The following is a 22,070-nucleotide window of genomic DNA, read 5'->3' as shown; positions in this document are numbered from 1 at the left end:
CCGCCTTCGCCGCATTTCTCCCTTGCGGCCGACGGCGCCCACGGGAGGACCCCCCGGCATCGTCTGCCGGGGTCTCCTCCTCCTGCGAGGAAAACTCTTGTGGCCCGATGCCCGAACCGCCCTCACCAGACGAGTATTGGCCACTCGCCATGTGCTTCGTGCTCTTCGAGGTCGAGCCTGAGCTGGACCGCACACCGCCGGCCCACCTGTCCTCGTCCCTGACGACCTCCCAAACATCGACATATTTGAATTGTTTACCGGTATCTTCGTAGTAGAGCGCAAAGCCGACCTCAGAATGTCGGCTCCCGTGGCTCCGCTCTGGTACTGAGCCGCTTAATTCTTGTAGATGGCACAGAATCGTTTGACCTCTCTATCGACTCGGTCAAAGTGACCGCGGAGCATCTTATATGTGCGGCGGCGGGTCCTTTTCGGCTTAATCTCGTGGTAGTCCACGGTGACCTTTTCCCAGAAGCACTTCCGAGGTTGTCGATTTCCGACGATGGGATCGTACGAAACGCTGATCAGGTGTTGTAAACCGCTAGCGTTTCTTTGGGGTCGTACAGATGCCGGCCTAGATCCTCCTCCTCCTCCACCTCCGCCTCTGCCCTGGAGCCTCCCCCGCCTCGGCATTCTTCCGGAGTGGGTTGAACCGGATAATCCTCCTGAATCTGGGATAATCCCTGCGAATACCGTGGGGCGGAGGGACGGGCGTATGCATCAACATCAAAATTGGGTGGTTGGTATCCCTCGGCGTGCCCGAAACCCTGGGTGCCCGACATCGAGCCCGAGTTTCCGTCGCCGAACACGTTGAGATCCCATGCGCTGGAGCCGCCACCGCCGGAGTTTCCGTCGGCGGACATTTTGTGATTAGATGTTAGATGAAAATTGGAGAGAAAATGGAGATGAATTTGGAAGAATAGATGTGTAGTTGTGTGTGAAATGAGGATGAATTAGGAGTATTTATAGAGTAAAAAAAATTGAAAATGGCTCTTTTAAACGGTAACATTATTGTTTCACTTTTTTTAAAATTTTTTATTTGATTCGATTTAAAAAAATTAATTATTGCGTCAGCGTGACAACGTCCACTCGCGGGCCGGCGAGTGGGCGTCACGCATGGCCTGGGAGCGCGCCACGTCGCCGCGGCGCGTGGCGAGCTGTCCCGCATTACGTCCCGGCGGATTGGGTTTCATGACGAGATGGTGACGGGCTGGGGACGAAACGGGGCGCCGCAACGCGTCGCACTACCGTCCCGTCCCTGCGTGACGGGTTCCGTGCCACCCGCGTGACGCGTTGCGGGTGGCCTTAGTCCATCCGCAAATAGTAGTCTTGGTTTACTTTTACCATTAATGGTAATAGGATCTCACCTTCTAGTAACTCATTCCACTCACATTTCATTTTAAATTAATATATACAAGTGAGACTCATACTCCACTCACTTTTTTTAATATTTATTAAAACCCGTGTAACAAAAAAATTAGACTTATAATGGCGGACGAGAAAGTATTTTATACTCATAACACTTCCACCAACTTCATATTTATTAAAATTTGCGTAATACTCCCTCCGTCCGTCATTAGGAGTCTCATTTCTTGGCAGCACGAGTTTTAAGAAATATTAAGAAAAGTAGGTGGAAAAAAGTTAGTGAATAGGGGTCCCACTTGTATAGATTGGTTTTAAATGAAATGTGAGTAGAATGAGTGAGTGGAAGGTGGGACCCTGTTACCATTTATTGTAAAAGTGAACCGGGACTTCTATTTGCGGACGGACTAAAATGGAAAAACGGGACTCTTATTCACTGACGGAGGGAGTACTCCTATTTGGTAAAGCATAATTATCTATCAAAAAATTAATTATGTTTTTGTCATCTAAAGTGGCGGGAAAATCGTCAGATTTATTTATTTAATAAAATCTCAGAACATTTCAACCCCTTTTGTGTCAAGCAGCGGCGCTCCCTTGAAGATCCGCCATCTCCACCGCATTTCCACCCGAAGGTGAAAGAACTTTTTTATTCAACACTCCACAGTTTCTACCACTCTGTTTTTAGCTCATTTCCTATCTGCTATGCCTTTGTTTTTCGGATTTCGCTGCAAACTGAAGATTACTCTACTCGTTTTTTGCCGTTTTTGTGAAACTATGGCATCCATGTATTTTGCTTGTTATAGATATTGTTTTAGCGGTAAAAATTTGTTGAATCAAGTATTGTGTAATGCGTTTTGATGCTATAATATTAAGATAGTGTTTCTCCAGATTTTTGTATATGTATAATTATAACCTAAAACTGATTTAGTATTGTATAATTTGTACTTCGGTTCCTGCAAAATTTAGAATGGCATCAAATTTGCCTAAATTCAAGTTTTTTAGTGTTAGGGTTTGACCAGATTGTTATTTTGATGTTGCTATAGTTTCACTTTTTTTTATGAAGATGTTATTAAGTTGAGATATGAAAACTGCTGATAATTGCAAAATGGGTGAAGATTTCTTCAAATATCTACCTTCAGAGATCATAGTAAATATCCTCTCAAGACTCCCCACTCGAGCGGCTGTGGCCCGCAAGTGTGTTTGTAAGGAATGGCTTAGTTTGCTCGCTACTCCCAAGTTTGTGAATTCAAGATCAGTCCCGGGCATTGTTGTTGAAACAAACCCGAAATCATATGAAATCATTGAGTTTATGAATGAGCTTGACCACAACTTTGATGAGAAGCGTCTTTGGAATGTAGCCTTCAACTTTGAACTTCCTTTTGATGAGCCAATGCATAGTTCAGCTAATGGTTTGATCATTCTAAGTGGTGTCGATCATGGTGATCTTATCTTGTGCAATCCAATTACACGTGGCTATATCAAGCTCCCTTGTTCTCGACAAACCTCCCCAAGAGTTCCGATTGGCGTGGAGACTTTTGGATTTGGAGTGAGCAGGATGACTAGCCAATATAAGATTGTTAGGATTTTCGGTGAACTAATACTACCGGTGGAGTACAGAAATGAGTGTCAAGTATACGTTGTTGGAACCGGGTCATGGAGAAAAGTTCCCTTTAATATCTCGCTCGGGTTGTATGAAGATGTTGGAGGGGTATATTTGAATGGAAATATTCATTGGGCGGTCGGGAAAATAACAAAACCCTTTGGTAGATGGATTCTTTGTTTTGATCTTGAAACATAACTTTTTAGCACTTTTTCTGCACCTCCTCCTCTAGATTATACATTCGGTAAATCATTCTGCGTTTTAAATTAATGGATTAAGATAATCAAACACGGGAAATATTATAAAATAAAATGGAACCCAAGTTCTTCGTAATTTGGTGATTTAGATAGAAGTTCAATATTATTCTTTAGTGGAATAAAATAATATTCCATTAGATTATATATTAAATGTTGGGTTAATTGATTTAATAAGTTTATTGTCTAATGGGCTAGCCCAACATCTAATCACTCCATGGATCCCCATTTTAGCGTGATAGAAGTCTATCTTATAAATAGTGAAGAGAGGTGGGAAACCCTAAGATACTATACACAATTCACAACTCTCAAACCCTAATCCTAGCCACCGCTCACGTGGCCTCTCTCCATCCCTTGTCTCGATTTTTGAGCCACACCAAAGGGAAATCTAGGGTTTTGGTTCTTGTCTTGTTTTGTTCATTCTAATTCATAGAATTGAATCAAGATAAGTTGATGTGTGTATTGTTCTTCCAACATTTCATCTCACTATTGTTGATTCTTCAAGATCCACCCACCCGGATGAACAATAAAGGACGTGGGGATAGAATGGAAGATTCGTGGTCGAGAAATCATGAATTGATGGGAGATTAAGCAAGCAACCTCGATCCATTCAAGGATCAAAAGGTAACAATCAACGATTTCTACATCAAATAACATGTTTATGTGGTTTTGATATGTTTTATCTATAGATCTAGATTTAATTGCATGAAATTGGAAACGAATACATAATCACCTAAATAGATCCGTTAGGATATGTTTGTTTTTCATGTCTTTCGCTGCGGTAACCCCATCAGTTTATACACTATGTTTTTTGTTAATAATATAGTGTTGTTTGATAAGGATCATTTCATGCATTGGCTTTTGGGTGATTTTACATGCTTTTGGGGAAGATACTGCACAAATCGTGAGTTGAAGTGTGCAGGATGGCAGCTGGATCAGTTCGACAGTGCAAACTGGCAAGCAGACGCATATGAGGTAAACTAGAGTGAAAATGCAGAAAGGCCGCCCAATTGATCAAGATGAGTTATCATAAGGAGCGGGCATTGCAAGGAGTAGGGGAGAGGAGAGAGAATTTGAAGATACACTTTGCTATAAGGGTACAAATGTCAAATCATGGAGGATATACCCTAGGGATTGGAGCTTGGAGTCATCTTATATAAAGGAATTAACATTGAAGAAAAAGGCAGTTCAAGAGAGGGTTCACAGCTGAAAGTCCACTCCACACTCTAGATATGCTCTTTGCCTCCTAGCTCGGAGGGGGGAGCACCGTGGTTTCTTCTTTTTAACATCTCAGTGGTTGTTCCACTGCTCTTCTGAGTGAATATACAATTGTTTATTTCTGTTTTGCATTACTTAAGTTTATTTTCTGTTTTGCATCACTTTAATTTATTTCTCAAGTGTTTCAGTGTTTTGAACATCCTAGCTTGAGAATCTCTTAGTTATTTTGCTGTTTGATTGGGATCTAAACATTTCATCCTAAAATTCAGAATCGGCTTTCTATTTTATGCTGCTTTGATTGATTCTTGTATGAAGAAATTTAAGTGTTCTGGCTTATTCTAAACTCGTATTACACCGTTAATTACATATACACACAAAAATAAGAAATGGAAATAAAATAAAAACTAAACAATAGTCCTAAATATATTAGAATTACTTTTAGTCCTAAATAAAATAAAAAGATAAATAAAAACTTTGAGATTGGTGATTGTAATTTTATAAATTTATGTCCCTAATAATAAATACTCCCTCCGTTCCAGCTTAAGCGAGACGTTTCTATTTTGGCACAAGAATTTTGGTAGTAGTGTTTAGTGACTTAAATTATTGATGGTGAAGTAAGAGAGAGTAAGCAAGAAAGAGAAATAGAGAAAAAAAGTAAGAGAGGAGATAAAGTAAGAAAGAGAAAGAGAAAGAGAAAGAGAAAGAGAAAGAGAAAGAGAGAATAAAGAAAGATTGAGGATAAAGTAGAAGAGATGAGAGGATAAAGTAGGTGAGATGAGTGGGTTGATTGTTGCCAAAAAATGAAACGTCTCACTTAGGTTGGGACGTAACAAAAAGAAATACGTCTCACTTAGACTGGTACACAGGAAGTATAAGGTCAAGCTAATTGTTAGAGGAGATTAGCTTTAATTTGCCAAATAAAAAACAAGTTGGTACTCCCTTCATCCCAAGATATTAGACTCATTTCTTTTGGCACAAAAATTTAGGATGTGTTGTTTAGTGGTGTAAGTGGGGTTGGTAATAAAGGAGACTTTTACTAAAAATATAAATGATTCAAGTATGTTGGGACAACCCAAAATGATATACTAATTCAATATCTCGAAACGGAGGGAGTATTATTTATTATACTAATTAAACAGAATATGTCTCTTTGAAGGAATCTCATATACCACTTGATATATTATTGAGCCCTATTGTTGAGTTTGGATAACAAAACTGTAGTTAATAATTTGGGACATCATTTCTGATGTGAATCACGTGTGATGCAAATGTAAATGTATTATCATAGATTGCTATTAATATTTTCTATTTTAGTCTCGCCACTCAATTCATGTTTACTTTCCTTTTCATCTATTCCAATAAAAATGTTTTCTTTTCATTTCTAGAAAAATTAAATTCTTTTTTTTTGTTCTAATAGAGCATCCACTACGTTGTTCCTCCACCGTCCCTTAAACTACTATTTGAGAGCCTCACTGTACTTTATTTCTCCATCCCTTAACTAAGGAACGGAACTTGCAACCCTCCGTCCCTTAATCGTCCCTTATTCCGTCTCTTAAATTACTATTCATTTAATTTAATACTTTATTTTTTTTCCAACCCAATTCAATTAAAACAAACACACTTTATTAAAAAACACACAACATAAAAAAACACACAACATAATTTAAAATACAAATTTAAAGAACATAAAAAAACTACTCCGCCGGCTAATCATCCTCCGGAGGCGGTCGAGGTTGAGGGGGAGTCGGAAGGCCAAGTTGTGCTGCCATATGCACAATTCCGTTCCACCAGGCCGCGAATTGGGCGTGCGAGAAGCGGGAAGTGTCCGCCATTGTGGCGGTCATGTACGCCACCATAAGTGTGTCCGAGCCTCCCCGCGAGCCCGATCCCGAGACCGCCTGGCTTGATTCGCCTCGGCCCTTCCTCGCTCTAGCAGCTTTTGCCTCCATTGTTCCTTGCGGCTGACGGCGCCCACGACTGGATCCTCCAACATCGCCGACCGTACCCGCAAACTCCTGCAATTCAGCCTCATGTGAGCTGATGCCCTCAGCGGTGTCACCACAAGACGAGTATTGGCCACTCGCCGTATGCTTCGTGCACTTCAAGTTTGAGCCCGAGCTGGAGCGGAAACCGCCGGCCCACTGTTCCTCGTCCTTCACGGCCTGCCAAACATCAACAAATCTGAATTGTTGACGGGTGTCCTGGTAGTAGGCGCGCAAAGCGGACGTCAAAAATGTCGGTTGCCGTGGCGCCGCTTTGGTAGCGCGCCGCTTCGGCCGAGTAGAGGCCGCAGAATTTTTTGACCTGTCGGTCGACTCGGACAAAGTGAGAGCGGAGCATTTTATATTTGCGCTTGCGGGAGCCTTTCGGCTTTATCTGGTGGTAGACCTCACAGACCTTTTCCCAGAAACACTTCCGGGGTTGTTGATTCCCGACGATGGGATCGTACGAGACGGTGATCCAGGCGTTGTACACCGCCAGCGTTTCATGGTTGTTGTACGGATGCCGGCCTAGATCCTCTTCCTCTTCCGCTTTTTCCTCATCCTCCTCGTCCTCGCCCGACTGGGGTTGTACACCGCCTCGTCCACCTCCACCGCCTCGCCCACCTCCACAGCCTCGGCCTACTCCCGGCGTTGGATCAACGGGAAAATCCTCCCGGATCTGGGATAATCCCTGCGAATACCGCAGGGCGGAGGGACGGGCATATGCATCAACGTCAAAGTTGGGTGGTTGGTACCCCCCGGCATCGCCGAACCCTGGGTCCCCGGCGTCGACGCACTGGAACCGCCCAGTGTGTTGATCATGGTCTCCCAATCGCCGAAGGCGTTGAGATCCCACCCGCCGTAGCCGGTGCCGCCGTAGTTGCCTTCGCCGGACATCTTGTGATGAGAGGAAATTTGAGAGGAAATTGAGATGATAGAAGAATAGATGTGTAGTTGTGTGTGAAATGAGGATGAGTGTAGGAGTATTTATAGAGTAAAAAAATTAATTTAAAAATAAAAAAATTAAAAAAAAAACAAAAAAACGGTATTATTGCCGTTAGAAAAATTTTTAAATTTTATTTTTTATTTTTTTTTAATTCAAATTTTTTTAAAAAAATATTAATTGCGTCAGCACGTGACGACGCTCACTCGCGGGCCGGCGAGTGGGCGTCACGCACGACGCCGGGTCGCGCCACGTCGCATAGGCGCGTGGCGAGATGGCCCGTCGCTTGTCTCGTCAACACGGGACGCGGGACGGGATGTGACGGGACGGATGCTGCAACGCGGCGCGACGGACCCGTCTCTCCTGGACAGGTCGCGGGACGCCGGCGCGCCGCGTAGTGGATGCTCTTAACATATTCAAGTATTCAACTATACTTTTCTTTTCACTATTAAATAAAATAACAATTCCCAAGACATGTGACATAGGGAGTGCACAATCTGAACTACTTAATTTCGGGGTTATTTTAATTGAATTGTAACAATACTACTGAATTTGTGATATTGTAAGATATTGTATGTCTTAATGCATGTATGGTTTTTCAATAGACATATGCGTACATACCATGATACAAATATACCATACCATATACGAGTTCAAGTGTTTTAAAATATATAAATATGGAATTAAGAAAAAAATTCGTAAAAAAATTGTTTTAAAAAAAATTATTATTTGGAAATACGACTTTTATGAACTTTATACTAGTAATGTGATACTCCCTCCGTCCCATAGTAGATGACATACTTGGGAAATGACACGAGATTTTAGGAGATGTTTTGTGTTAGATAGAGAGAAAATAGTATATTTATATTAATGTGAGAGTGAGTTTTTCTATAAAAGGAAATGTGACATCTTTTGTGGCGGTAGGGAAGAGGGAAGAATTGGGCTCAAAATCTATCTCCCATATTTTATTTATTTGTTGAAGTTCATAGGCCCAAAATGATTTATTTTGTTGTAAATAAATCAAGCCCAAAGCCAAAATGTAAAATAACACATTGGACTTTCTTTATATTTATTTGGATCGGCCCAAGTTCTTATTTTTGTTCGTTTCCTTTTGTTTAGACAATTTATTATGTGTCTCGTAGTAACTTGGTGTTCTTCCAAGCACCCTAAAATTCATCTCAACCATCTCATTCAATCATGCCAAGCATAGCAACATCAACGTCATTACTTCAACGAGACTTTCAAACATGTCTCCTAGAAAACTTCATTATTTAAATAAAACACGTCATTACTTCACGACATATTTTAATTAGTACTTAAAAGTACGGGCGTTACATTCTATCCACCTTAATAGAAATTTCGTCCCGAAATTTGCTAGTCTCTAACAAACAACTCGGGTACTTTCCTTTTATTCTCGAGTTCTCATGTAGCCTTCTCATAACAAGCATTGTTGTTGCTCGGGCACTCTTTGGCAAAGTGTCCAACTCCACCACATTTGTAGCACACATTAGTCCCAATTCTGCATTCACCCAAATGATTCTATTGGCACTTGGCGCAGGGAGTCGCTCTCTGAAGGTACTCTCCACCTTGGTAGGGAGTAGCTTGTTTTCCTTTGCCCTGTGCAGAGTTTGGGGTACCTTGGAACCTTTTGTTGTCGAGGGATTCTCGGTTCCCAGCCCACTTTCTCTTCTCGCGGAAATTTTGTTGTGGTGTAGGTGGTGTTGGGGTAGTAGGCGTTGTTGTCCTTTCTCATGGCATTGCTTACTCTACATCCAAAGCACGAGACAGTGATTCGGCATACGAAAGCCTTCCACGGCATGCCATGGCCATTCTTATTTTGTGCCTCAGACCAGCACAAAATTTCTCCTCCATCTTCTCATCAGTATTCACTTGCTCTGGTGCATATCGAGACATATCGCATAAGGCACGGTCATATTCAGTTACTGTCATCCGCCCTTGCTTCAGATTGTAGAATTCGGCTTCTTTAGCCTTACGGTAACTCCTCGGAATGTACTTATCATATATTCTGGACCCAGTGAGCTGGTAGATCATGCAAGATAGACGTTCCTGATCGGTACACCTTAGGAATTTAAATATACGTTCTATGGCACGTATCCATGTTTCAGCCTTGGTCGGATCTCACATTCCATCAAACACCGGAGGGCATTCTTTTCGAAATTCCTTTTCAATGTTTCGTTCTGGTTGCGGTGGTGGTGGTGGTGGTTGTCCTTCGGGTCCCACACTACTCTGGGTTTCATTACTGGCCTCATTTTCGTGATGAACTGCTGCGCGTCTGGGAGACATTCTGTTTAACACACGCGTTAGTACAATTGTCCAAATTTTCACCACTTGGAATTCGCTCTTTTCTAAGCCTCATTCATTCCATCGATAAATACATTGCCTTAATAAAAAGTATAGTCCGGGCGTATATGACTTAGCCTACATCTAAGGCCTTTGAAGTCTACATCTCATAATATTACAAATCATACTCCATTCGTTATCACGTCCAACATCAATTGCATAAACATTTCTCATTTCAAAACATTTTACCTTCTCTTTCGTTGAGCGCGGCGAGACGGATTGTTGAGTCTTCAATGAATACTCTTTTAGTCTAGCGAAACGAGTCTAGACTAGATTGAATAAAAGACTCTCGGTCCAGAGCGGAAGGAAAAGTTGCTCTGATACCATTCTGTCACGACCGCACTTCCTAAGGATAGAAAGTACGGTGGGTCGTGACTAATGGGGGAATTAAGAAGCGGGAAAGAAAAGGGAAAACAATCAAGGGGTTCGACATGTAGATCAAAAGGTGAAACTTTATTACCAGATAATAGTTGAAATCACGAAGTATCAAGTTCATATGAAAATAATCCAACAGAATACAGAAACATCAGAGTTTTAAAACTTGGCATAGCGGAAGCATTTGAGAGTTGGCTACTACTATGTATGAAGACACAATAGCAACCGGAACATTTATTGAATACTGTCTTCGTCCAAATACTCAACATCCTCCGTCCCCCGTCCACGCTCAACCTGCACATAGGGAAAACATATGCAGGGGCTGAGTATTTGATGCACTCAGTGAACTCATGCCCAAAAATACATTTTATCAATAAAGTTATGTCAAGCCACCGTTGAGTGAAACTCGTGTTTTACTTTAAAATGCCGAGAAACACTAAAATCATTTCCATAAAAAGGTGCCTGCATGCAATTATCATCCTCATCCCCCATCATGTACCATATCTGAACCATCATGTGAAACGAGAATGTGGCCATAAACTCGATCACTGGACCGGCCGACCCATAGGACGGCTCACGATCCCCATCAGTGCACAAGTCTGAGTAGGGACTCACTCCCTAGTCAGACCCAAATTCGTTAACCATCAAAGTCTAGTAGGACATTATCCTAGTAGACAATCAGATAGGCAATTCAAAATATAAAATACGGCATGACATAACGTTCAAACCACCCTTATCTCACCATATACATATCATTGCATATAAAGAGTTTAAGTAATAAATCTCACCTCAAAAGCTTAGTAGTTTCCTTAACAAACTTCTTGATCCGACTTTAACGAGCGGGCAAACCACCTTTTGAGAAAATTACAGTACACATCACTCTCAAGAAAGAAAACATTTAGAATGCATGCACTCTAGTTAAAGTCTTTTATCTCATTTCTCGATTTTTGTGCATTTTTTATTATTCGGCGTCCGCCCAAGGCGTCGCGGGGCGACGCCGGTCGGCCCTTCGCGTCCTTAAATTCATGACTTTCCATCTTTTGAAACTTAACAAATTATTTGGGAATTAATTCATCAACTTTCGAGCTCCAAGCTCTTCTCCATAATTACTTCTAGTCCAAAATAAATTAGTAGACTCAATCTTATTCCACCATTTGAATTTTGTGAGGCCCAACAAGTAGCCCAAACAATTAAAGAAAAGGAGCCCACAATACTCCCCCCTCCATCACTCTCGGTCAAGCTCCTCTCTCTCTCTTCCTCACTTCTTCCCCAAATTGAGAACTTCTGTCGTCCCCTCCGATTCCAAATCGGACCCCAATCTCCACCGATTCACTACGGTGCTTCAACCTTCCGGTTACTGTGGTGTCGCTCAGCACCATCTCCTCGTTCTTATCGCCAGAACAGGAAGTATCACCTTCATCGCCGCTGCTGTCCAGGCTCGACGCAGGTCACTGGTGCGGAATCGCTGCAGTTCGCCGGCGGACTCCACCGCTGTTCTGATGCGCCGCCTCTGCACGCCCCTCCGTCGCACGCTGCTGTACCGTCGAAGGTCGCACAGGGCCGTCGCCGTTCGCAGATTCGTCTCCGTCGCCCGGGTCAGGCTGCTGCTGTCGCCGCCGTGGTTAATGAGCCGCTGCAGTTACAGCAGCCCCGAGACATCACCGCAGCCCCCAATTCGTTCTGAAACCGACCTGAACAGCCCCGAAACCAACCCGAAAGATAAGTTTCTTTTACAAATCTTATGTTCTTCTCCGCATTTTCGATTAATTACCGAGGGATGTTCAGTTGTGGTGTTCCATTGAGTTGGTTGTTGATTTAATATTCGATTGGTGTTTATTGTTGGATTTGTTCATGTGGGAGGCGAGTTTGGCAGATTGTGTATTCTACAAAAATGATATGAATGTTTGTGAAGCAAGGATGGAAGTGGGGAGTATCAAAGTATACCTCTGCCGCACGAGTTGGCAAGAAAGGATGAGGTTGTTGATTCTTGATTGAGTTATCTGCCAAGAAACTATAAGTTCAATTGCATTATAGTTTTGAAATTGAAAACACGGTGAATGGAATTACCAATGGCTGGGAAAAGAACTTGAATTGCAATAGCTATGACTCCTCCTTTCTGTCTTCTCTCTCTCGATTTACTTTGCAGATGTGAAAGTGTAGGTTGAAGTGAAGAAACTAATGTTTTTAAACTTGGGTGACCTTTGATGTTTAGAATTGAAGATGGAAGATGGAAGGTCATGGAAGATGGAAGATCAAGAGTTGGCGGTAGGGAAGAGGGAAGAATTGGGCTCAAAATCTACCTCTCATATTTTATTTATTTGTTGAAGTTCATAGGCCCAAAATGATTTATTTTGTTGTAAATAAATCAAGCCCAAAGCCAAAATGTAAAATAACACATTGGACTTTCTTTATAATTATTTGGATCCGCCCAAGTTCTTATTTTTGTTCGTTTCCTTTTGTTTAGACAATTTATTATATTTGTCTCATAGTAACTTGGTGTTGTTTCAAACACCATAAAATTCATCTCAACCATCTCATTCAATCATGCCAAGCATAGCAACATCAACGTCATTACTTCAACGAGACTTTCAAACATGTCTCCTAGAAAACTTCATTATTTAAATAAAATACGTCATTACTTCAGAACATATTTTAATTAGTACTTAAAAGTACGGGCGTTACAGATATACTATAACTTGCAATAATATATCCAATATAATAATTAAAATATGGGGCCTCAAAAATAAAAAATTAATTTTGCCCCAAAACAAAACTCAAGTAGGATTAGGCCAAGTCCATGACTACTATTTTCACCACCCCTTGTTTTAACCAATGGCGCCACCGCCATCGTCGCCCGAAGCCTCCCCTCTCATTCTCAGGCGGTAAAAGGATGAAGGGTTCCTCATCCAATTTTCCATAGAAATGGTAATATTCCAACTCAATACTTGTTGCATCGATTGAGCTGAACTCGAGCTTTGTGCACATTCACAACATTTAAACTCTTGAGGAAATTATATTGACCATCGAAATTTCCATCTTAAATCTAATTAACAAGTTAATTTAGTTTTCCTTTATGATCAGTGTGGTTAACTATTAGGAGTACTATGATTTATGAGAAGTTTCTCAATTTTCTACACTAGTGTGTGATTTGTATAAAAGTAAAATTGAGGCACATCTATGTCTCTACTTGAGAGATTTCAAAAATTACATCACTTTCTGATTATGATTAGCTTTGTCGATTTGTTTTCGCATTAGAGCAGAGCCTCTGAATATGCTGAATTCAACTAGATACCATACAACTTTCAACAAGTTACATTTATACGAGAAGATTCGATCTTTAGCCTCGTGTTATTCGATTTGCGGATGTGATGGTTATACCTCAGTTTCTATCAAAATCATGGTTCTGAAACTCTAAAGGGTTTGGAGCAGAATATTGAGGATACAAATATTGCAGTTTTCTGGGATTTGGATAACAAGCCACCGAGATCATTTCCTCTTTATGTGCAGCAATTAGGATAAAGAAGGTTGCTCAACAATTTGGTTTAGTTAAGTACATGATTGCATATGCTAATCGTCATGCGTTCAGCTACGTTCCTCCTGCGATTTGGGAACAAAGGAAAGAGAGGAAATCACTGAATCAATTAGAAAACAAGGGCATGTGATGCCGAAGGAGCCATATATGTGCAAAGTCTGTAGGAGAAGATTTCACAACAATGAGAGGTTCATTAATCATTTTAGACAGATTCATGAGCGCGAGCAGATGAAACGGTTGAATCAGATCGAGTCTGCAAGGGGAAAGAGGAGGCTAAATTTGGTGGCTAGGAATGTTGTCAAGATGGAGAAGTATAGGAATGCAGCTAGGGATATATTGACCCTAAAGGTCGGGTATGGTTTGGCGGATGAGCTGAAACGAGCTGGATTCTGGGTCAAGCCACAAGATGCTGATGTTGAGATGAGGCACCGAATGGTGGATATGATAGACAGGAGAATGGTTGAATGCTTGGTTCTTGTGTCGGATGATTCGAATTTCGTGGAGGTGTTGAAGGAGGCAAGGATGAGGTGCTTCAAAACGGTGGTTGTTGGTGATATCAGTGATGGTGCTCTTAAGAGGACTACAGATGTTGCTTTCTCGTGGCAGGATATCATGATTGGGAAGGCAAAGAAAGATGCGGTATCAGTCGTTGGGAAGTGGAAGGATCGAAATGTTTTGCAGAAACTAGAGTGGGCGTATGATCATGAGACAGATAAGAGAATGCATTTCTATGCTATTTGTTAGTTTGCCTTGAATCTGTTTCCTAATTGGGATAAAATTATGTTTCCTAATTAGGATAAGATCTCATGTGTGCCTATTTATATGGGAGTAGAACACATAATTCTGTGATTCGAAATCTGTAGCCACAATCCGAATAAAATTTGTTCTTCGTTTCCTGCCCATGGATTTAGCCAACAACTTTGGTGAACCACGTAAATTCTGTGTCTATTTACATTTCTGTTTGTCTCGATTAAACAATTGCTCTATTCTGTCACAACAAACTGGTATCTAGAGCCTGGTTTTCGGACTAGGGTTTTGATTTCCGCATCTGTTAGGTTTTCTGTGTTAATCGATCAAGATGTCTGCTCTGAACGAGAAGGTCGACAAATTCACTGGGAGAAATAGTTTCGGTTTATAGCAAATCAAGATGCGATCTTTGCTGAAGCAGTAGGGATTGTGGGGGTCGCTAACGGAAAAGGGAAAAGTGAAGAAGGCAGACGAGAAGGATGACGAGTGGGTAACCCTAGATGAAAAGGCTCACTCGACAATCATGTTGTGCCTGTCTGACGATGTTATCATCGAAATCGCTGATCAAGAAACTGCAACTGCCCTCTGGACGAAGTTGGAGAGTTTATACATGACGAAGTCTCTAACCAATATGTTGCTTCTGAAGCAACGTCTCTTCCGATTACTCATGCAGGAAGGTATGATCTAAAAAATTTGAACAAAATTTTGCTGGATTTGCGTAATGTTGATGTTAAAGTAGAAGATGAGGATGATGCTTTAATTCTGCTAGTTTCTTTAACTGAGTCATACGTGTATTTCGTTGAGTCTTTTATGACTGGGAAAGAAACTCTATCTTTGGAAGATGTTCGATCTGCTCTCCACATCAGAGAAGATCGGCAACAGGCAACTAGTTCAGCCATAGAAAGTCGGGAGTCGGGATTATGTGCTACAGGGCAGAAGCAATTTGGAAAGAAGAAGTCAAACTCAAAAGGTTCCAAAGGTCTCCAGCCCGGCGACATCTGCAGATATTGTAAAGAACCAGGGCACTGGAAGAATTAATGCCTGAAGAAGAAAAAGAAAGAGGGCAAGAAAAAAGATGCCAACGGTTCTGCAACTATGGCTGAAGCTGATGACACAAACTCTGAACATAGTATGACGCTGGTTGCAGATGAACAGCCACACTGTAATGATGTGTGGATTCTTGACTCGGGAGCATCGTACCATCTATGTTCACACAGGGAGTATTTCGCCACTTACGAGCAGATAGACGGAGGCAATATTACCATGGCCAACATTGATGTCTGCAAGGTGATTGGCATTGGCTCTATCAGGATAAGGACACATGATGGGGTGTTCTGCACCTTGAACGGTGTCAGGCATGTTCCACAGATGAGGAAGAATCTGATATCTCTGAGTACCTTCGACAGTAAGGGACTCAGTTTCAAAGGCGAAGGTAGAGTAATGCATATTATGAATGGTTCGAAGGTGGTTCCGACAACCTTGAAGGTGGTTCATCAGGCCCTGACAATCCACAGCAGTCGGCTTTCGCAAATATGTGTCGCTGTAAGCCTCCACAACTCCCCTACAAAATCTTTCAGGCACTCGCGACCAGTTGTCTCCCCGACGTGAAGGTACTCGTCGAACATGTCCGTCGTGGTGCCGTAGGCCAACTGTCGGAGTGCAACCGTACACTTCTTCAACGGCGTAAGTCCGGGTCTACCGATGCCATCTTCCCGATACTGGAAGTATTCATCATGTGACTCCAACGTCTGGACAATGCTGAGAAAAAGATAACGATGCATTCTAAACCGGCGGTGAAAAATAGTTGGGCCCCACCGTGGTTGCTCGGCAAAATAATCTGCAAATAGACGTTCGTGAGCTACGGTGTGGTCGCGGCGGACAAATGTCCGACGTCGAATAGGCCTGGGGGGATCTGCTCTGCCGCTGCCGCCGCCGCCTCCTGCTCGCGTTGCATTCGGCTAAACAATCCGCCATTGCGTCATTAACGGCATTGAATAAGGCTCGAGTCAAGATCCTACTAACGCCCTCCAAGGTACTCCAGTCGTCGTCGTGGTTCATTTTTGTTTGTGAGAGATGATCGAAATAACCGTATGGAAAGTGAGAAATGAGAGAAATGTCCGTATGAAAAATAGAATGAAAACGAGGTTTAAATAGACAAAAATTTGATAAAAAAATGAAAACGCATTGCATCGTCCGCGTCGCCCACAGTGGGCGGACGATGCCCTATCGTCCGCGTATCGTCCGCGGACGATGCATCGGGCATCATCCGCACACCTACAGTGGCGGACGATGGCGCGCCCGAGGCATCGGGCGGCCTATCGTCCGCCCCATTGCGGATGCCCTTAGTATGCCTTCAATCTATTTCCTAATTGGGATAGGATTATGTTTCCTTATTAGGATATGATCTCATGTGTGCCTATTTATATGGGAGTAGAACACATAATTTTGTGATCCAAAATCTGTAGCCACAATCTGAATAAAATTTGTTCTCCGTTTTCTGCCCGTGGATGTAGCCAACAACTTTGGTGAACCACGTGAATTCTGTGTCTCTTTACGTTTCTGTTTGTCTCGATTACACAATTACTCTATTTTGTCACAACACAATTGAAAGTGGGGATTCGGATCCGGATATTGGTTGCTTCAGTTCTGATGAAGCTGAATCTCTCTTGGGTAAGGAAAAGAAGGGTGAGTGGTGGGAACTAAGACAAAATCAAAGGCCTTCAGAATGATCTATCGATCGAGGAATGAGGATAATCCACAACTGCTATCTGATGGGAAATATCCTACTGGATCTTACTTTCTAAGTTTGGGTAATCACTCCGAGGATAGCGGCATCTCTAAGGACCAAATTTAATGGATTTTTTTTACTATTATGGGTTAGAGGTATGATTTTTTGTTTGACTGTTGTAATTGGAAGTAGTGTTCTTAGAAAATTTTGCTGGTTGCAATGATCGACCAGAATTGTTTGTGGGTCTTGAACATCTATAGTGATTGTATTTGGACGTAATTTAAAATTAATAGAAAAGTTACAGAATTATACTATCTTAGTGAGTCTAAGGTGTTGGATGTACTACTTTTACTATAATCACAAAATGCCCCGCAATAAGAGTCCTATTTAGTTATGGCACTAGTTTTGAGAAATGTAAAGAAAAATGTACTGAATAATTTAGTGGAGTATGTTTCCCACTTATATATTCCCTCTGTCCACTTTAAGATTCCTGTTTTGCAATTTCCGTCCATCCCAGTTTAAGAGTCTCATTTAAAATTTATCATATTTGGACATAAAATTTAACCTAATTGTTGATGAAATTTACACTCAAATGTCATTACTTTCATAAAAATAAAACAAAACAAAATCTACATGTAAAAGAAAATAAAGAAAATCTACATGTAAACTAAGACTATCTTTGAACCAGTCAGCTACCTGATTCTTTTTCCTTGGTATGTATTTGATGTTGCACTTCCAGTCTAATTGCATCATTCGATGTATCGCACGGATTAAGTCTCTCAAGGGATGTTGCGCATTAACTCCTTTTCTAATAATATCAATTAAAGACACAGAGTCAGAATCGAGATTCCCTCGGCGGTTATTCTCTCCCCAAATGACTCTAAGCCCAGTTAGAATTCCCCAGAGCTCCGCCCTTTCAATACTGCATAGTCCACACTTCATTTCAAATCCTGTGATCCACTTACCAAGGCTGTCTTGCATGACACCGCCAGCACCTGCTCTGCTCTTACCAAATCTTTGTTCCAACTGCCATCACTATTAATTTTAATTCACCCTTCAGCTGGCCTCTCCTAACACTATTTTAACTATTATTGTCCTCTCTTTTACTTTATCAATTTTATCTTAATTCTCGTGTTAAATCAATTGCCCATAAATTTATGGGAATGAGGGAGTATATAATAGTAGTAAAATCTAAATCTCAGAACATTCCAACCTCTTTTGTCTCAAGCAGCGGCGCCCCTCTGAATATCCGCCGTCTCCACTGCATTTCCACCAGAAGGGGAATGAACTTTCTTATTAAACACTCCACAGTTTCTACCACTCTTTTATTTAGCTCATTTCCTATCTGCTATACCTTTGTTTTTCGGATTTCGCTGCAAACTGAAGATTATTTTACTCAGTTTTTTTGTAAAACTATGGCATCCATGTATTTTGCTTGTTGTAGACATTGTTTTAGCGGTAAAAATTTGCTGAATCAAGTATTGTCTAATGCGCTTTGATGCTATAATATTAGGATTGTGTTTATGCAGATTTTTGTATATATATAATTATAACCTAAAACCGATTTAGTATTGTATAATTTGTACTTCGGTTCCTGCAAAATTTAGAATGGCATCAAATTTGCCTGAATTCAGTTTTTATAGTGTTAGGGTTTGGAGACCTATATTTTGATGTTGTAAAATAAACTTGCAAGTGTGTTACATTGACCAGATTGTTATTTTGGTGTTGCTCTAATTTCACTTTTTTTTGGTTAATGATGAAGACGTTATTAAGTTGTGATATGAAAACTGCTGATAATTCCAAAATGGGTCAAGATTTCTTCAAATATCTACCATCAGAAATCGTAGTAATTATCCTCTCAAGACTCCCCACTCGAGTCGCTATGGCCTGCAAGTGTGTTTGTAAGCCATGGCTCAGCCTGCTCGTTACTCCTGAGTTTGTGAATTCACATATTTCTAGATCAGTTTGGGGCATTGCTGTTGAAACCCACCCGAAATCATATGAAATCATTGAGTATATGGATGAGCTTGACCTCAACTTTGATGAGGAGCATCCCTGGAATGTAGCCTTCAACTTCGAACTTCCTTTTGATGAGCCAATGCATAGTTCAGCTAATGGTTTGATCTTTCTAAGTGGCGTCGATCATGGTGATCTTATCTTGTGCAATCCAATCACACGTGACTATATCAAGCTCCCTTGTCATCGACAAACCTCCCCAAAAGATTCGATTAGCATGGAGACGTTTGGATTTGGAGTTAGCAGGATGACAGACCAATATAAGGTTGTTAGGATTTTCGGTGAACAACTACTACCAGACAAGTACAAAAATGAGTGCCAAGTATACACGGTTGGAACCGGATCATGGAGAAAAGTTCCCTTTGGTAGGTTTGATAGGTCGCTCAGATTATATGAAGATGTTGGAGGGGTATATCTGAATGGAAATCTTCATTGGACGATCGAGAAAAGAACAAAACCCTTTGGTAGATGGATTCTTTGCTTTGATCTTGCAACCAAACTTTTTAGCGCCGTTTCTGCACCTCCTCCTCTAGGTTTTACATTCGGTATGTCACTCTGTGTTTTGAGGGATTGCATCTGTGTAAGCGATTTTTCAATCGATGATAGGATTGTAATCTAGTTGATGAATGAATATGAGCAATGTTGGGCAAAGAAATTTATCATCCTCGATTTTGATCCCCTTGGTGTTTTGTCTTCATGTTTGGCCATTAAGAATTTTCGAAAATGGTGACATTTTCATGGAATCGGATGATGGAAAGCTATTCTACTACTCCAACAAGTCGAAAACTTTTGACTATGACATTGTGGTTCGAGAGGATCTTGATACTTACATCCCTACGACCATCCTTGCTTCAAGCTTTGTCTCTCTCAAGAGTTTTGTGATGGAGAATGTAAGCTCATTTTGAGTTGTGACTGAAGCTCTTTTGTAGGATTGTCTTGGACCTCTTCGAATATTGTTTTCTTTTAGTTAAATTGAAGTTCTTGTCATCCTTTTTCGCTTGATTCTTGTTAGTTTTGTGTTCAATTGTCTTTACTCAATAATAACCATTGGTGTGCGGTGAGTGATGGTTGGAACACCTTCCTTAGGATCAGACTCTTGCGTGTCGTTAATTTGGAGAAGGCAGTGGCAGAACTTACTGCTTATGCATGCTCTTTGGATTCAACTCTTGACGAAAGCATTCACCTTTGTATTGAACTTGTTCTATGCAAGCTTCGAATCAAAATTTAATAACCAAAATCAAATTTAAATCATAATTTAAACAAAAAACAGCCGATTTTGATATGATTACCGGATAATCAGGTAACGAATTTCTCACGCTGATTAGACCATATAAAATAATGTAAAGGACAAATAAAACCATTTTATAAAGCAATAACCACATTGATGTCGGTTAATTGTGGACCGGGAGAATATAATGAATTTATAATATCAATCACTTCTTATTTGTATAAATAGTAAATTGTCGGAAAAAATTACTGCTCCCTTTGTAACACCCCTAATCTGATTAATTTAATAATCGAATAAGTAATGTCACATTTTGGTACAATCATCTAATTATCAGAAAATTCTGGACTTTATCTGCTTATAGATGAATTATTTTCCATTAGTTGATAACCAGACAAACTGCTATATAACGTCTAAATATATATATATATATATATATATATATATATATATATATATATATATATATAAACAACCTGGATAACTTTTTACAAAAATATACATGTTTAACAAAAGTGTATGAAAAGATTAAGACGTTTCAAATACATTACACTTCCTATACATGCCACAACTAATATATCAAAATAATCATTCAAACACGAAAGCTTAGGTAGTTACTCGACTTGAGTAGTTGTGCAGCAAAGGAGCTAATCTGACCACCTAATCTGCAGGGTGAAAGGGAGGGAGTGAGCTTCGACAAGCTCAGTAGTATACTCAACATTAGAACATAATTTCTGAAGTTAAGTACTCGCTATACAACCTATATATTCACACGATTAATTATGAAAACACTCCAAAACCATCATCGTTATTTCCATGCACATATTTAATATCAGATACGAACAATAATAAAATCTTACATTTATATCGCCAATCTTTGATCTCAGTTTACCCCAAAAGTTTATAACAACATCAACTCAGAAATCAAATATGAGAATACAAAATAAATTGCATAACAACAATTAACGAGTGAAACACATAATATATAACAATATTATCCGGTCACCAAAACCTATACAGATCACCAACATTTTCACATATTCAAACACATATAGCCCCTTCAAGTGCTTAGTGACATACTAGGGTACGCGGACCAGATCAGAAACAGAATCAGATGTAGACACGGATTTTGTCCTCGAGAGGACTCTGCACAGACCACCCATCTAAGGTGCAGACAGATATACATATCAGATTTGATTTCAGACGATCCTCGCTTCGGTTGTCTAGAAGACGAGTGATCGCAAATAATGCAGCGCTGCTGTCCTATGGCATGCCAATTGTACCCGCAGAACACACTCAAGCACAAAGCATAAACACAGTCAAGTACACTCATTTTCATCGAAATTCCTAATTCCAATAATTTTAACATCATAGATCATCAACTTCTTTTCACACCATATCATACCAAATTAACAGATTAACATTCCAACTCTCTCAATACCATCACAAATTTACATATCCAGAACTCACATATTGCACGCCATAAGCAACATACTCGGATCATATATTTTATCACTAATTAGCACACACTAATATATGGAGTATGCAATTACGTAGACTTAATTCCGAAATTAAGATCTAATAAAGAATATACTACCTCAATTTCCAAAACGCCTGCTTCTTCTCATTCCCTGTATTACATCTCGGTCAAGATTACCTTTTAACATATATATTTCGTATGTCAACATCAATACTAACTAATTCAAATATAATAATACATGTTCTTTTTA

At 40.6% G+C, this 22,070-nt stretch overlaps 1 protein-coding gene, 1 long non-coding RNA gene and 1 pseudogene across 2 annotated transcripts; all 3 read left to right on the top strand.

The window, feature by feature from the left end:
• The first annotated feature begins 2,464 nt into the window (after positions 1-2,464).
• LOC121745863 (putative F-box protein At3g24700) lies at positions 2,465-3,157 on the top strand. The gene has a single exon (XM_042139807.1). The coding sequence runs from the start codon at positions 2,465-2,467 to the stop codon at positions 3,155-3,157; it is 693 nt and encodes a 230-aa protein (XP_041995741.1).
• Positions 3,158-11,281: 8,124 nt separating this feature from the next.
• Positions 11,282-12,533, top strand: LOC121744095. The gene is made up of 2 exons (XR_006038474.1): positions 11,282-12,068; positions 12,305-12,533. It is a non-coding gene; the product is annotated as an uncharacterized LOC121744095 (long non-coding RNA).
• A 391-nt stretch (positions 12,534-12,924) lies between these two features.
• LOC121745862 lies at positions 12,925-14,429 on the top strand (annotated as a pseudogene).
• Positions 14,430-22,070: the final 7,641 nt, after the last annotated feature.

This window comes from Salvia splendens, chromosome 8 (assembly GCF_004379255.2).
Source record: "Salvia splendens isolate huo1 chromosome 8, SspV2, whole genome shotgun sequence".
Classification (NCBI taxonomy): Eukaryota; Viridiplantae; Streptophyta; class Magnoliopsida; order Lamiales; family Lamiaceae; genus Salvia; species Salvia splendens.
This window is presented reverse-complemented; position numbering and strand designations above follow the sequence as displayed.